The 17,064-nt window shown below is 38.3% G+C and overlaps 1 protein-coding gene across 1 annotated transcript; it reads right to left on the reverse strand.

Moving 5' to 3' along the window:
• Positions 1-1,866: 1,866 nt before the first annotated feature.
• RAB36 (RAB36, member RAS oncogene family) lies at positions 1,867-13,243 on the reverse strand. Its single transcript, XM_059863467.1, has 10 exons — positions 13,175-13,243; positions 11,941-12,029; positions 9,399-9,464; positions 8,641-8,742; positions 7,002-7,066; positions 6,375-6,426; positions 4,936-5,017; positions 3,837-3,927; positions 3,177-3,296; positions 1,867-2,945 (listed from the first exon to the last, which is right to left on the reverse strand). Exons 1-10 carry the CDS (start codon positions 13,241-13,243, stop codon positions 2,881-2,883), a joined length of 801 nt encoding a protein of 266 aa, XP_059719450.1. The 3' UTR covers positions 1,867-2,880.
• Between the last annotated feature and the right edge of the window lie 3,821 nt (positions 13,244-17,064).

The raw sequence follows: 17,064 nt of genomic DNA on the forward strand, positions 1-17,064 counted from the left end.
AACATTTCATTTTAACTTGCATGCTCAGAGACGTGATACAGAGTGTTGAGAGCATTCACTCACCAGTGTGTTACATTAGAACAACCTCTAACTATTAATGGGAAACTGAAAACACAGAGGGGGACAGATTTATTCATGGAGAATGGACTCCAGTTCCACCACAATGTAAACCTGAGCTGGGAACCAACAGGATTTAGAAAGTTCTGAATCCCATGATCTATGTAAGTATAAACAATCATACCTTAAGTGTGAAATAATAACTCAAAAGATGAATAACACTGTTAAAGATTAAAAGAAAAGGCTTTTATAGTAAGAAATTAACTTTGTCAGGTGGCTTTCTTAAATGGCTTTTGATCCATTAGCAGAGGGTTTGCTCAGCACAAATGCATCCACCATCCATGAACACATTAGCTTTCACTAAGAAAAGACAAGAAACAGCACAACTTCAGTACTTCTTTTGGGAAATGGATGGTTACAATTGTTCTTTTCCTTTGCTTCAGACTGACTCCAAAGCTTACTTCAATTTCTCACCCGCAAATTCCACAAGGAAGCTGAAACTGTGGCTGTCGCCATGATCACTGGGGGGATTTCAACTGGTATAGAAATTGTGGTTTACTCTCCCTATAGTGAGAGTTAATAAAGTTTTTTCAACAGTGTTTTCCAAAATATTAAGGCTTCTTCAAAGTCAATTAAGTTGCTGATAGAATGGATTTACAGAGATAAAACATTGGCCAGGTAGAACTTACAAATTTATTTTCTATAGTTAGTTTCCTTTGCTTTCATAAGCAACTCATCATTTGCAACATGATCCAAGATTCATTTTAGATGATAAATTATTAATATGGAGTTCTTTGCAGGGGAGGTTTCAGTGGTGCTAAAAACACCCTTAAAACCAACCAAGAAGCAAAACAACCCAAACACAAACAAAAAATTACAACAAAAAACCCAACAAATCACACAAAAAACCACCCAGTCTCAAAGCATCCATCATTTAATAGACTTGGGCTATTGTCCCATGATAGCTGATGACTGATAGAGTGTTACATTTGTATGTGAAGTTTTTGGACCTCCAGATGATACAAAACAGTAATGACATCATGCAATGTGCTGAATCCCTAGGAAAAAACTGTCCCAGTTGATTTCCCAGGCAACATGATCGTGCCGTTGAAGAGATTGCATCTCTGTGACTTTGTACAATAATTGAGCTCAGCAACAGAAGAAACCCTTAGGAGATATATTTCTTGGTGGGGAAAAAAAAAAAAACCCAAAATGGATTTTTTTTTAAGATTTGTTCCTGAGTCATTTTGCAGTGTAAACACTGTCTCCCATGTCAGCACTGAAGCCCAGCTAACCTGATCTGCTGCAGCAGAGTGAACCATCTCCACTCTCACTCAGGCTCAGAAAACACAAGGCCATGGCTACCCAGCCAAAGCCTGTGCTACGAGCACAGTGTAAATTCACCTCCCTTGTGAAACAGACTCTGGAACTGAACAACTGCACAGAACATCAAAGGTCGAAATACTACACATTTGGATAAAGAGCTCCTTCTGTACCCTCACAGATTCATTTTTTCCACCAAATGCTACATTTGTGTCCTTGCCAACAGGCAGCACAATTGCCAAAGTGAAGATTATCTGATAAAAAAAAGACACAGAGTTCCTAGATCTCTATTCATCATATTCTAGGAAGCTGCTCTAACTTACGTCAAAAGGCAAAAGTAATAAAAAGCATGCTCAAGCTCTTTTCTCCACTTCTTCCAATTTCTTATCAAAGTGGGAAAAATGGCAGAGAATCCAGAATATTTTCAGATTGATGCATTTATTAACAAATGTCTTTATTTCTCAGCAGCGCAAATCTGAGCCCTGTTATAATTATTTTTAAAGATACTGTTGTTTCTGCAATGATTGAATAAATAACCCAAGAAACAGTACCTTGTAACTATTCATAGGTTTTCCTTCTCTTCATTTTAAATAATTGCAATATGAAATTCAGAGCATTATATCTATTTTTAATGCCAGCAAGCCTGACATGCTGGATATTAATAATAGAAACATGGAATTCTAAGCTAGATAAAACAGAGTATTAGAGTTCAGAGAGCTATTGGAAAAATTAGAGGGAAATAATGTTTTCCATTTTATGCACCTGTGTGACCATTCTTTCTTACTCAAGAAAATGGAAAAGAATAGCATTCTTATCTGGCAACATTTTTCAAAATATTAGACAGCTGTGTTAAAAAACTGAGTTCCTACCTGGACTTCTTTTAGGCTTGGAAATATTTAATACTGGGCTCTGATTCTCAAGTGAAAAATAAAAAGTAATGAACGTTTTTCCTGGATGGAGAAATCACAGTGGAAAATATGCAGTCTGCATTTGTGTCCTTCCAAGCCTGATACTTTAAAAGATTTATTTTCAAATAGTTTTAAAATACTTGGAATGCATAAAAGCAATCAGAGTTATTTCACACAATTGTTTTAAAAGGCAAAACCATATTGATATCACCCTTCATTCTGAACTGCCACTTGTTTCTTGCTCCCACAAGAGAATGCCGCTTCACTAGCTAAGATTTCTAGAAAATTATCAAAAAACAACACACTGAAATGACATCATTTTTGACTACAAGCCTTTTTGGCAGGCAGGTGAGCCCATGGCACTGGCAATGTCTTCTTGCATTAAGACAAGGATGCTATGTTTGAGCCACACAGAGAAAGGTTTACATAACAATTGTACCACCCTGCACAGGGAGCCTGCAGCAGCAAGGGAACTCTCAGCAGGAAAGTTTGGGTAAGTTTTTCCTCCCTCATTTCTAAAATTTAAGCTCACTCTTTCTGGTTTGAGAGCATTGTTGCAGAAAAGTGTGGCACTTGCAGAAACACTTGACAGTTAGCAGCAGCTCAGGCTGACTTGAGCATTGTCTTCTGGAACTTCCATAATGTTCTTCTCTAGCTCTGTGGAAACAAAAAAGTTATAAAATCAACGTACAAGAAATTATATCATCTGATAGTAAGGGTAACAAAAGCTGGGTGCAGGCCCAGTCACCCCTGTAGGCTAAAACCTGGGCAGACAATGATACGAATATGCTTGCAGGTATTTGAAACTGCTCTAATGCTTGAAAAGCCTCCCCAATCCTTTGGACTATAAACAAGAAAAATGCACACAAAAAGCAAAACTTCACATACTGATGAGATTTCCTGCCCCAATTTGGGCCCTGTGCCCAGGACTGCTCTCCAGCTCCTTTATCATGGACTGTTCAAAGGCCAAGGCAGCAACTCGGGAAAAGAATTCTTTGACATTTTCTCCTAGGAAACAAGACAGAAATGATGTGTTTTTATAAAGGCACATAACAGATGATCAAGCATAACAAGCACATCTGTGAACAGCTGACTGTTCAATATTAGGACAGAACAGGCCTCTCCAACAATCTGTCTCCCATTCTGATCATTGCAGAAAGAATTTCTAATTTTCTTACTTTGGAATACTGTACCCTGTGCTGCACCTTTATTTTTAGCCAGCAACAGAGAGAATTCATTTTGTGGTGTAATCTTTTTCCATTGCAAACGTTGAGTAGTAGTGCACATGTGTATTTATGTAACTATCTATGAATTATACATGCTCAGATACTGCAAAGCAGCTTGATTATTTCTTTCTGCATACACGACAGTGAAAGCACACATACAAACCCTCAAATAAAATCTGCCATTAATAAGCCTGAAGTTTCTCATAGCAACAAAATACAAGAACAACAACAAAAAACTGGCAGTGGGGGGATAATAAGTTCCTCCAACTCCAACATCAGCCCTCGTGGTTATGCTATTTTTACATCCTTGGCAGTAATTTACCTGTTTTGGCTGAAACCGACCAGTACTCTGCCTGCATCTCCTTGGCAAAACGGATGGCATCCAGCTCTGTCCTTTCACACACAGCATCTGACTGGGCAAACAACATGGGACAGCTTGAACACAAGTGTGCCTGGGCTGGTAACAGCACACAGGCACTGCCAGAGCACCTACACTGCAATGCTTCCAGTTTTCTCAGAGGCCTTTCTGACCCTGCCTCGAGTTGGGCAATCAGACATGGCTGCAAGAATGTTCAGCTATTTAGTACTGGCTTTAGATGGAAGTCTCCACTCAGCTCCCACAGCACTGAAACAAAACAAGAGTTAACAAGTGACCCTTGTATCTAACACATTCCCTGGTAAAGGACTATCAAGTCAGCAGCCCAGTTAATGGTCTTTAAATCCTTGCCAGCCTATCACTGTCAGCAGAAGAGTTGTGGGACCAACTAGTAAAAGAATAAACAAGTTTGTTTTCAAAGCTTTAAAAATCTTTTTTCTACAGAAAGATAAACACAGGACTGAGAATTGTATAGAGAGACTGCATTCACCCTGTTCTTTTGAAAATTATGTGATATTCAATTAAGTAAGAAACCTTCCCTGTTCCTGAGTAATGAACACACCATTCCTTAAAAACCAATTTCCCTCTAATTTTTCCAACAGCTCTCTGAACTCTAATACTCAGTTGTGAGTATCTAGCTTAGAATTCCATATTTCTAGGATTCAGATCCAGCATATCAGGCTTGCTGGCATAACAAAAATACATATAATGCTCTAAATTTCATACTGCAGTTATTTTAAATGGAGAGAAAGAAGAAAACCTATGAACTTCATGTTGTTGTTACAGAACAACAAAACCTTCAAGACCACTATGTTTGTTTACATTATATATATACTTGAAAAACATTATGCAAGAAATATTTCACTAACTACCCATTTTTTTCAGAGTCTCTTCGTTAATTGATTTCAAGTGGGGTGTTCAATTTACCTTTTAAGTTTTTCACTCAAGGTCTTTATCTCAATGACATTGTGCATGACTTACAAAGGAAGTCACTTGAGGAGCTAGGGAAAAATCTGATTTCCTTATCTGCACTCAATTTACTCACCACCAAATCTTTTTTTGTTCCAACCAGAAAGATGAAGCTGGAATCTGGCTCATTCTCCCTCAATGCATCTTCTAACCACTGTCTGGAAAAAAAAAAAAAAATCAGTCAGAGGGAACAAGGAGTACAGGAGAATATGATAGATAAAAGGGTCACAAGAAAAGTGAGTGGAAGAACTTATGTGAGAGTGTCAAAAGCCTTTTTTTCTAGACAGAGAGAGCAGTAGCTATTCCAACTCCTTTGAACACATGTCTCCCACTAAAGAAAAATCATACTCATGGCAGACTACAAATTCAACAATCACTTTAGCACCCAGAGAGGATATTTCCCAGTGTAAGGGTGAGGGCAAAGCCTGGTGCAAGATAAGGAATAAGAAAGCAAGAAGCAACTGAAAAGGTATGAACCACATAGTGGGTTAGATACAAAGGGGAATAAAGAGTGCAATAATCTATTCAGCATTATAAAACAGCTCCTATGAAGGCTGTATGATTCTTGTCTCACAAGCTTTTATATTCTTGTTACTCTGGCAATCAAGTTTCTCTTGAGTCATCCAACACAAGTCAAGGAGGGAAGGGAGTGTGTGCGTGTGTGGGAAATCAGGTTCACAGGCTTCAATTACTTTCAGCCAAGCAGAGACACTAATATATATATTATTTTACAAAGTCCTATGTAAATGAGCTAAGCACCATAGTACACATTCAAATAAGACAGAGTACAGGTTGTAAAGAAGTCTGTACCTGCATTACAGTCACAACAGCACGTTAGAAATACATCTACTCTGAGCTGTGACAGCAGTGTGGATCATAGATCCATGCAGGGTTTTGCAGCCTGCACTAAAAGTAGACTGAGTTTACTCATAACAATTAGTGTTTTGTTGTAACCAAATCATTACACAGATCTGAACTAGTACGTTTAGCTGTATCTACACATACTTAGGCTGTCAAAAAGAGGAGAGACAATTAAAACCCCATCTCCCATCAGAATCACAAAAACTAGAGAAAAAAATCTGGGATAACAGCGCACCTAAAAAATGAGCCATTATGCATGAGATGCATCTCATCAATTTTATCATTTACATCAGATTCCAGCTTGTTATTCTATTTATACCAAATAAAGTAAAAAAAAAAAAAAAAAGAGCTTTTGGAGTGCACTTCATCTTTTGCCGCATGTCTAGCATTGGAAGCATCAAGCTTTTACTGAAGTGCCTCTCTCTCTGCACTGACTTTAAAGGAAGTCAAGTGTAAGCAGTTCAAATCTATGCTCTGCATTTTCTTTAGAAAAATCCCTCCCTATGTAATCCAAAGTAGTAACTGTCATTTTTAATTTCTTAGCTCAATAGAAAATACACTCATGATCCAGCAAGCTCTTAACACCTACATATGGAAGGCAATTAAACCTGCTGTAAAAAGCTTTAAAAGATAAGCCAAAACACAGAAACTTACTTGGTGTGATCCAAAGTTTGGATATCAGCCAGATCAAACACTGTTATTATAACTGCAATAAAAGACAAGACCAGAAAAAAAGGTAATTAAATTAGAAATTGTATCAGAAGTCTCTCCAACCGGTCTTGTTAAACAGAGAGAATGTTTATGTATAAGGTGTAAGAACATATTTAACACATAGGAAGTGGAAGACTATCCATTTGCTCATTTCTTTTCTTTTTCTAGCACCCAATAAGACCTAAGTCCTTAGTCTTCAATGTTTTATCTACAGTGCTATCAACCCTTTCATTTTGGGACCACAAATTACCACAGGATTGTCTTTTACCAAAGGGAAAGCCAGAAATATCCACTTCCAACTCCAGCATTAATCTCACCCAACCTCAAATTCTTTCCCCCTAGTCACAAGTGCCACTTTCTATCACTGCACCATCAGAACACTCAGAGCTTGCAGATGTGACAACACATCAAGTCATGAACTTCTTCATCCCTTCTTCCCTGCAACAATGGACAATCCATTCCACCACAGTGTGTCTATAGGTACCTTCCTCAGGAGCATATATGGATATAGGTTGCTGTACACAATACAGCCTCCCAACAAAAGCAGGATCAAATTAATATTGCTCTCACCCTCTGCTCCTCGGTAGTAAGCAGATGCAATGCACTTGAACTTCTCCTGACCTGCTGTGTCCCATCTGTGCAACGGGGGGAAAAAAGAAATTTCAGGTTAATGAAACCCAGGGTAACCTGAGTAAACAAGTTAATGAAGCAGCAGACTGGTACAAGGCAGAGAAGAATGTGATACCAGGGAGGTGTCACCATCTGGAACATGTTATTCATTAACTACTGAGAGAAATACAGTAAAGCTCTATTAGGCAATGAAGACATGCAAACATAATTTTTACCTTTTCTTAAAAAATACTAATCATTTTGGAGACAATTCAAGTATTTGTATTCTGCATGGTAATGTCTTTTCCTTAAAACATTTTTTTCTTTCACCTATGTAATTTGCATGTATTTCTAGGGCAATCTAGTTTTGTAAATTTTCTGTGCTAATACTAGCTCAGTCGTGTATTAGCCCATGTTAGAATCTTGCAACTGCTAGTTAAGATCTCTGTCTCTACACTATAAATTAGAGACCTGCAGCTCAGTCTAGCAGGTACTAATGACACCATTAAATAAAATCAAGAATGTCCTTCTCATTAATGAACATGATATGCAGTGCCTTCAGCTACTGCCAGCACTACAGAGCTTTGGGTTTTGGTGCAGCCTCGTACTGCCAGTCACGGATACTTGCAAATATATCTTGTGTGGAAATCTCTCAGCAAGAGGGGGCACTAGTGCTTATCATATGGAAATGTTCTACCCAGCTTCTGAAGACTGCAGATAATGCAACCTGACCTTATTGCTTCAGTTTGCAAAATGCTGATGCATGAGTCTGGATTTCTAGAGGGACTCAAGTTCCAAAAGGATAGCACCTGGCAAAACTTCCCAAACACAATTACAGTGAAATCAGTGGGAAATGGATTTTTCAATAAATACTACGAGCCATCTATTTACATCTGTGATCTCAACAAAAAAAAGTGTTCCTAAGTAAAAAGGGTTTTAAAATTCATGCACTAAAATATCTCATGCAAAGCATCTTATTTCTGCTCTAGGTCACACTACAGATGATTCCATAATGCCCTCTACAGAACAATGTTGCTGGCCACCAGAAACACAAAGGGACACCACTCCACAGATCCAAAGCAGGTGGAAGAAGGGCAGGATTCCCACTAGTCTGACAAGCAAAGTTGAAAATCAAAAATAGGTTGACATTCTAATAAAACCACTCCAGCCTATGATTTATGGATAATTAATGTTGAAATCACTGGACACCCTTATCATTAATTTCAATGACTGCAGGAATAGAACCCCCAGTACAGCCAAGTTCAGTGCTCACTGCTCACAGACTGGGGTTACACCAGCACTGGTGGCTGTGACAAAAGCTTCCACTTCTCTTTCCTGAATGTTGAGTAAAAGTGACAGAACTCCATTGAAATAGTGCAAGACATTCAAGATTAATTTTCATTTACAAGCCTGTAATACTTTAGGCACGAGAAAGCCAAGAGTAAAATTTCTACTAAAACTGCAAGTCCAGAGACAGAATCTTTTCTTCAGATCACATTATTCTTTGTGCAATTGTATTATAGCTTAAAAATCTTTATTCCACTACAGCCTGCAGCAATCTGTACTCTGTGCAATGCTTAACCATGCTCTTTCAACTCACATCTGGAGGTTATATGGCATTCCAATTATCTCAAAACGTTCAATCTCAAAATCTACTCCAATGGTTGCCTTGTAGTCTCGGTCAAAATTATCTTTGCAAAATCTGCAATGGAAAAAAAGAGGATGAAAAACTAGCAAGACAAGTACAAATAACTGCAAAACTAACACTGTCTAGGGCAAATTATGAAGAAAAAACTAACTGTGGATTTGCTATATAATGTAGAAGCAGACACAAAACCATAAAGACACTAACAAAAAAGAGAAGGAGACACTGTTTAACAAACTAGAAAGCACATATATCTAGGAAGTGCTCAGGATAATATGAGACTCAGAATAAAACATTTTTGAGCTCTCAAGGGAGGTAAAGCATCTTCCAGTTTTAGTTACAAGGGAATATATTTTGGGTCGTAAATAATGACCTAAATGAAACCTAGACTCAGACACTGAAATTGTTTACTGATTGTTTAGCCTTTAGACTGGATTCATTAGGAAAATACTGTATCATGTTTGACTAGATAAAAATACCTAAGAATGTAACATATACTGATGGAAGTGCTAGAGCACAACTTTCTGTGTTGATGTATGGAGACTGTCTCATACTCTTGACTTCATTTTGTCTTCATTTAATAACAAAACCACAAAGTACTGCTTCAGGTTCAAACCAGAACCATGAAGCACTACTCTAAAGCCAGCAATGGAAATGTTATAACATTTATCTGAGAAACAGGAGAATCAAACATCAGCTGAGATATACCATACCTGTTGATAAGACTGGTTTTCCCAACATGCAGGTCTCCTACCACAACCACTTTGGATATTTTCAGCCTGTTATAAATATTTGAAAATATTACATAGTGTTAGTAGTAATTTCAGTCTTCTTCTAAAAATTCTGATTTAGATTTTTAAATTGCAAGTGAGGAGCACATGAAACGGTGACTTCAGTTTATCTGCACAGTCTGAGTGAGAAAGAAAGCCACCAAGAAACCAAACCCTTCCAGAGCAGAAATAATCCATTTCTTAGTCTGGTGGTTTTTTTTTTTTTTTCTTAATTTCAATTCAGTGGAACAAATTTTATTCTATTAAAATTACTTTAAATATATGCATTTGGCATAATTTTACATAAGTTCACACATAAGACCATAGTGTATCTGCATCCTTTGCATTCCAATTTATCCCAAGTTTCTCATTGACTTTAACAATACAAAGTCCTAAGTGCAGAAATAAGAAACTGCTGATAATAAAAGAACCCATTGCAGAATGTGCCTCTGGGAAAAACAACCCACAAGGTTAGAGCCAATACATTTTCTGACTACCTGGAATAATATTAATCTGAACCTGGCTTCATGCAAATAATCCTCTTTGCTCTGGGTCCTCCCAGAGGATACAGCAGATGGGCTTTAGGTGACTCAGCCTGCATTCTTAAAATTGAAACTTTATCTCTTTTAGGAGATCCAGGTGGATAAGTGAATTTAAGTTCATTTGTTGACCTAAACTTGGATTGACATCTCCTGTGCAAATGGTACAAAAATGGCTTAAGAGGTTTAATGTTCTTTTATATCAAGGAATGGCTTTTTGACCAAGGAGTTAATCTTCTATTGAATACTATTTCTGGTTACATCAACTTTCATGTGATGCTGATTCCAAGTTCTCTTCTAAATAGCTGAAAAATTGATTGGTAAACTGCATGACTAACATGTCCAAAAAAGAAAAAAAAAGTTGTATGTGCCAGTCAACATTAACTGGGTGACCACAGACCCCTGTGCTTCTGATTACTGTTACTGAGAAAATACTGAATAAAATCAGCAACCTTAAGGGAAAAGCCAAGGAGTAAGTGATAGTTTAGAGGTGTGTGTTCCATTAATTTGTACTGGGGGGGGAAAACTCCCTAGATCAGACCATTTAACACAATGATGGACTGTCAGGAAAGTATTTAATAAAGCCATTAGCTGCTGAATTTATCAGACTAGCTTTCCACAGGACAAAGAAATATTTTATTAGTTAGGGTAATGGAAAAGGAAAAGGTAATGGTTATTCCTGTCAAGCTTTACAAGTACTGTACAAAACACTCTGGCTGCTGTTCCTACCCCCATTCCACCCAGAAATTACCTAAATGACCAATTAATAGTCATATCTACAAAGCAGTCACAGAGAAGTAGTTTAATTCTATTCATAAAGACAAAACATACAGCTTTTCTGTTGTACTCTGTTACCAGAATAAATTACATAGAGAGTTGGTTTACTATAGAAATAAAAAAAACCCCTAAAAACAAAAATCCCAAATGAATACAGCTTGGAAATGGAAGGGAAAAATACCTCAATTCAATAAAGCATGTCTTCGTTGGAAAATTGTCCAGACACTTGTAACAAATTTACATGAAACTAAGATAGTGACTGTGTTTCTAAAAAAGGAACAGAGTCACTGATGTCTCTCAGGGTGACATATTTTCAGTTAATTTTTTTTTTTTAGCAAGACTCCCTAGTGAAATGAATATAAGTTGCATTTAAAGATGGATATCATGACAAGTCTCATGTCAGCAACTCTAGAGCTGGAGGAATAGTGAGCTAATTGTCAGTATTCATAGGAGCTCCACTTTATGGAGGATCCTTCACATTGAAACCAGAAGCATTTATCACTAAAATGTACAGCTATTTATTTTAACTGAATAGTGATGATTTCAACAGAGTTTAGCTTTCTTGCCTTGCTTCAGAGATTAAATGAGTAATAGTAACAATTCTGGTAGAGAGATAATGCAGAGAAAGAAAAACAACTTCAAGATTATTAGTAGAGTCTAAATCAGCTTATTCTGATTTTTAAATGCTATGTATTTACCAGAATTTTGCTCCAGTTTTAGGGAACCTCTCAAGAGAACTTCTCAGCATGTATACTTCAAAATAACAAAAACCAGATTCCCAGATTTTTCAAGAAACTTAGAGCTGCTGCCTTTATATCCCTGCAAAGCCTTTATTACCTGCTCCTTTGGAACACCTACAGAGAACACAGCAAGGCTGGATCTGTAAGATCTTTTGAACAAAGTGTTTATTTAAAGGGTGTTAAAAACCTTTTCATTTCTAAACTACCACACCATTTTTTCAATGCTACCTATCCCAGCAGAAGAAGAGGCACTTGATTCATGTACTGTGGAACAGGTCAGAGAAGTGCCCTGTGCAGGGGCTTAGCTGCCTTGAAACATACTGGAGTGAGGAATAGGAGGAATGAGGGGAGGAAAGCCAATGAAGAAAGGAGGCTACAGAGAATTTAAAATACTTTGTTCCTTGCATACCTGGGTTATTACAAACTTACCCAGCTGTTCCAGTGCTCTGCTGACAAGCAGTCCTGACCTGTGCATGGAAGTGCTCTTTAAACTGCAGACAGGCTTCAGGGGTGTACCACTGAAAAGAGAGAACAGCAGCTGGGACAAACAGTGATGGCTACTTGGCAAGAAGTCAAACTGGCAAGGAAAAACAGATAAAATGATTGTTCACAGGGTATATCAAGAACAGGGTTATCCTGGCATAAGGGGTAGGTTGGGTGAGAAGGCACAAAGGTTTCCCCAGAGCTGTGTTTGTTAAAACTCTTGGAACAGCACCATCCTTTGAGCACCTGAGTGTCAGTGTCCAGCACTGTCTCAGCACTCATGGCCAAATCCATTTGCTCATCATTCTGTGCCACTGGAAGTGCCTTCAATTATCCCAACAATCTAAGACACACAAGACAAACACAGATGGGAGGATACCACCAGCAAGTCATTATTACTATCAAGTTTTTTCAATCTTATAAGTGTGAAGCACTGTTTTTATTACTAGCCCTTTAACTGGGAATTAGTTAAAAATGAGGAAAATATATTTTACCTTGCATTTGCTTAAAATACCTGTGGTACTTTTCATAAAATTAAAAGTAAAATATGTGGATGAGATCACGAATGGGAAAAAAAGTGAACTCTCTTAAAAGGATTTTTGAACAACTGAAAAAAACCCAAGTGGTAATTCCTTGCCCTTCCCTGTCCTTAACCGTTCTTTTATACTTCAAATACAGAAGTCTTTGGGGACATCAAAGGTATTTTGTCTGTGCTTCTACAGTGCCTGCCTACTGCATTTGATCTACTGTATGGTGAAGGTTCTTGTACAAACAGAAATGAAAATTGACTCAAATTCTTTAACCAAGGACTTCTAATTAGATTTTTTGGCAAATTTAATGTCAGCTCTGGTTCCTCTTTGCCCTCAGTGTTGGAGCTCTTATGCATGTAATCATAACTGTTTTGCTGAAAAACCAAATATTGTAAGATAATACTTCTGTCACAAGAGTCACTTTTTGTAAAGGTTAGAAACAAGAATGAGGATTTTTATTACAGAGATCAGCACTGAATGGGACTATGAGGTCACATTAAACTTTGAAAGAATCTTAAATAATTTGCAATTTTAACAGAAGACAACAAGTGTACACTAAATTAAATTAAAATACCATATTAGCACAATGGAAAGATAGACCAGCGTGGCAGGGGCTACATACTGTGACCAAAGGGATAAAAAATTCTTACCTTGGGAAACTGGGAGATTATTCTTTCTCTACTCATTGGGGGAACCAAATGCATTAGGCTGGACTTCATTCTCCAAGTTCAGTTAAATTCTACAAGTCTGAAAATACGTAAAGAGAAATACAATATTCAGAAATTACCTCAATACAGGGACATTTAGGAATTACCTCCATAAAGACTAAACAAGTCTTGTCTTTTTTTCCTTTTGGTACAACTGGTGGTTCTTCAACTCAGTTTGTGAGGAGGGAAAGCTGTTTCTCATGTACACAGGACCACCTCAGTGTGCACAGCTGTAGCAGCAAACAGTGGCCTTCTGAAACTACAAGGCACCAACTCTAAATCCCTGGGAAAGCAGAGAATTACTGACTTAATTCAAGCCAAGTGCTTGCAGTTTAGCCCTCAAAGGACTCTGCAGTGTTTAATTTAAAAATCTTGCTCATCACTGTTTCAAACACCTCTGCACTAAGGCGTTAATTAATGTTAGGGATCCCAGATTTCGTGTGGTCAGAAGAAAGGAGGAAAGATGAAGCTGCCACATTTCTTGGCACAACATCAAACTTTCATCCAAGATCAGCTCAGAAAGAATGAAATCTGTCTGACATGAAAAAAAGAATAATGTTCACATGAAAATCACAAATGCATTCAGATGTCTCACCTGAGCTACATCAATCTGGTTATGTAAGGAAACCTCGTGGGCTGCTGGGGGAGGGGACCCTTATTAGGGTACTGATTTCTTACTGGCATTCAAAAGAACATTTCTAAAGAGAGCATTTTCATCATGTAGCAAAGTGTAAGGAAGGACTCACCGAGCGGCAGCTGATGCAGAGGATTCCAGCCGCACAAGCAGCCCAGCCCCTGCTACGTGGCCATAGCAACAGGTTTGCAACAATTCCCTTCCTCCCCTTCTTCCACAGCCCGGGAGGGGGAGATGCAGTAATTGAACTATACACAGAGCAGTAGTTTTAAAACAACAAACTCGTTTTAGTGGTCATACAGATTCCTTTGACCAGAAATTGCTCCTCAATAAACCCAATGGTCCCTAATCCTGAGTAAGGCAACAGTTCCATTTTGTTCAAAGATCGCTGTATATATGGATACAAAGAGCAGGATTAACCTATTAGACAAGAAACCCATGGAGTGGGGAACTGTTACAGTGCTAATATTAAGCATAGCAGCAATTATAAGAAACTCCCAAGGGATTTTTTCAACATTTCAACTTGATTTCATCTCAGCTTTAAAGTCAGAATGCGCATGCCACCAATGAGACATTCTGAATTATATAAATGTCTTTCTGCTCATTAATAATCTTGCTTTCTAATGTACAAAACACCAAAGGCAAGGAATAAGAAACTACACAGCCATTTTGCATTACCTAAGTTTTGTCAATTATCTCATTAATTTAGACAGTATTTAGTAAGCCAGAGTGAAACTTAGGATGCTAAAAGATTTTGCTAGGTATTTTATTAGGATTTAAATTTTCAACTTTCAGGAGAAAACAAAGCTCTCCTATTCTAACAGTCATATTTTCATAAAGGAAGAGGTTTTGAACCAGGAGACAAACCTCTCCCATTCCTACAGCAGATTAAAAATGTTAAAGGGCACATCAAAGCAGACCAATAATTTTAAACAGTGAGCAAATACAGAAGAAAAAAACCTAGAGTTGTGTCTTACAAGCACACATAAAGAATAATGCTTAAGAAAAATCACTAGTCCACAACCTAGAATTAATGTTTTATTCTCCTGTTGTCATCTTACTGCAAAGGTTCCATACTGTTCTCTCCTTTTCACAAAAGTTTCACACCTTCTTGGTGTTTCTCATGAGCAGCTCCTCAGAGCACTGACTCTTTCTTCTTCACAAAGAGGAGCCAAGTAGCTCCAGATCCCTTCCCAACCAGCCACCCCACTCTTTCACAGCACTCTTCTTCTCATTGCTTACAGCTGTGGCCTGGTAAAGTCAGACCTGTTCCTGATCTTTGATAATTGGCCCAGCTGCAACTCCTTAGGAGTAAGATTACTTTCTACACTATATTTTCTTATAGTCTATCCCCCTACATTCTTCTCCATGAGAAGAAATTGCTTTTAAACCACTTCAGGCACGAATATGACCTCAACTGTACCAAGACAGACACTTCCCCACAAAGAACCCAGATTTGTAGCTGATGGTTATTCACCAAAGAAGGGAACATTACAGTATTTTTCTATTACCATATGGAGAGTTCTACTTATGCTACCTGTGACCATATAAACCTCGAGACGCCTAGACCCTTGTAATGGTGTGCTCCTGCCCTTCTGGCCAGCTTGAATGATTTAATGGCACTACTAATGCCTTAAATAATGTCAGAACTATTAGTATAGTTCTGAAAACAAGAACTCCACAAGTTGGTAAGAGTTTCAAACACTAACTTGCTTCCTGCATGTTCTAGTTGTAGTTCAACACCTCCTAAGCATGGTAAACACTTGTCATGTGTACACAGATTGACTCAGTGCTTCTCTCCTAGAGCTCTTTCACAAACTAAGCTACAAAAATCACAGTTCAACCATCTCAGTGAATGCAAAGTACAGGAGGGACCAAAGCAACCACATAGATCTATTTCAAAATTGAGAGGCCATCTTCACTTATGCTTGATGTATTTAATCTAAATCTCACGCACACATAAGCACATCCCAACTTACCACATTAACAAATAAGACACACCATTACAGGACAAGAATTTAAGAAATAAAAAGCTGCTAACCATACTGAGAATGATGCATATTTTCTCTTCTTAAAGAGCTGAAAGGGGATTCAGTCAGCAGGGAGGGCTGGGAACACAGCGTCTCCATGGCATCACAACCCTCCTTATCTCAACATTGCAAGAACAGTAGTGCCAGCAGCTTCTGTGGATAGACAAAGGATATGAGGAAGGCATACATAAAATGTTAACGTCATGACCACTAACAAAATCAGTATTCCAAGCTGCAGAGAAGGACAAGACAGAACAACTCCCACCAAAAACAGAGGTAACACTGAGGGACAAGTCTCTGGTTTGGTCCTGCTCTTTCAATGCTGAGAAAAGTTCATGTTCTTCCTATGGAAATCAGGTGAACTTCCACATGTACATAGTGGAAGTGTAATCTAATTCAGGTAAATCACCTGTAAAGTAAATAATCAGCTCTAAAAGGTTGCAGAAAGATGAATCCTTCCCTTTTTAAAGTGACAATTTTTCTTTTATGGATTTTGAAGATCAACAAACCAGAACCTATTCCTGTGATGCATTTTAATCCAGCTGGTCAGAATTACTTTGGATTTGTAAAATCCTTTTTAAGAACTTTGATTATTACAATTGTTACTCAGACATAATGAAAAACATCTCAATGACTTCACTATCTGCACTATCCTTTTATAGCACAAGCTGTTCAGAGTTTTTTTCCTGATGCCAGATAACATCTGACAATCCAGAACACCCTTAAATTGTGCCACAACATTGCAATGATCCGTTCTTCCCGTGTACCTTTGTCTGAAACTAAGTAATGGAACTAATTAATGGAAACCCTCCCTACACATTCTAACTGTTCATAGTGACATTCTGGAGAAGATTAGGAAAGAAAATCTAGTGCAAAACTACTGGGGTCCCTTCAGCCCTTGTACCCCAAGGCACTCGCCTGCTCTATTTCTGCCCTTAACTCGACCACCATTTTGTTCGCTCGGTATTTTCCTCGATTTTGTTCAAGTAAAACTACTTTGAGAACAGGGAGCGATGAGAGAGACTCCACAGTTCAGCGGAGAACCGAGGCAGAACGGCCGCCACTCCGGCGGGACCTCACGGCGGCACCTCCGGCCCCTCACGGGTCCCCTCAGCGGCCGCGCCATCGCCACGCGCCCCGCTGCCAACTACGCCATTGACGTAACTCCC

The sequence above is a fragment of the Haemorhous mexicanus genome, chromosome 19 (assembly GCF_027477595.1).
Source record: "Haemorhous mexicanus isolate bHaeMex1 chromosome 19, bHaeMex1.pri, whole genome shotgun sequence".
In the NCBI taxonomy this organism is placed as follows: domain Eukaryota; kingdom Metazoa; phylum Chordata; class Aves; order Passeriformes; family Fringillidae; genus Haemorhous; species Haemorhous mexicanus.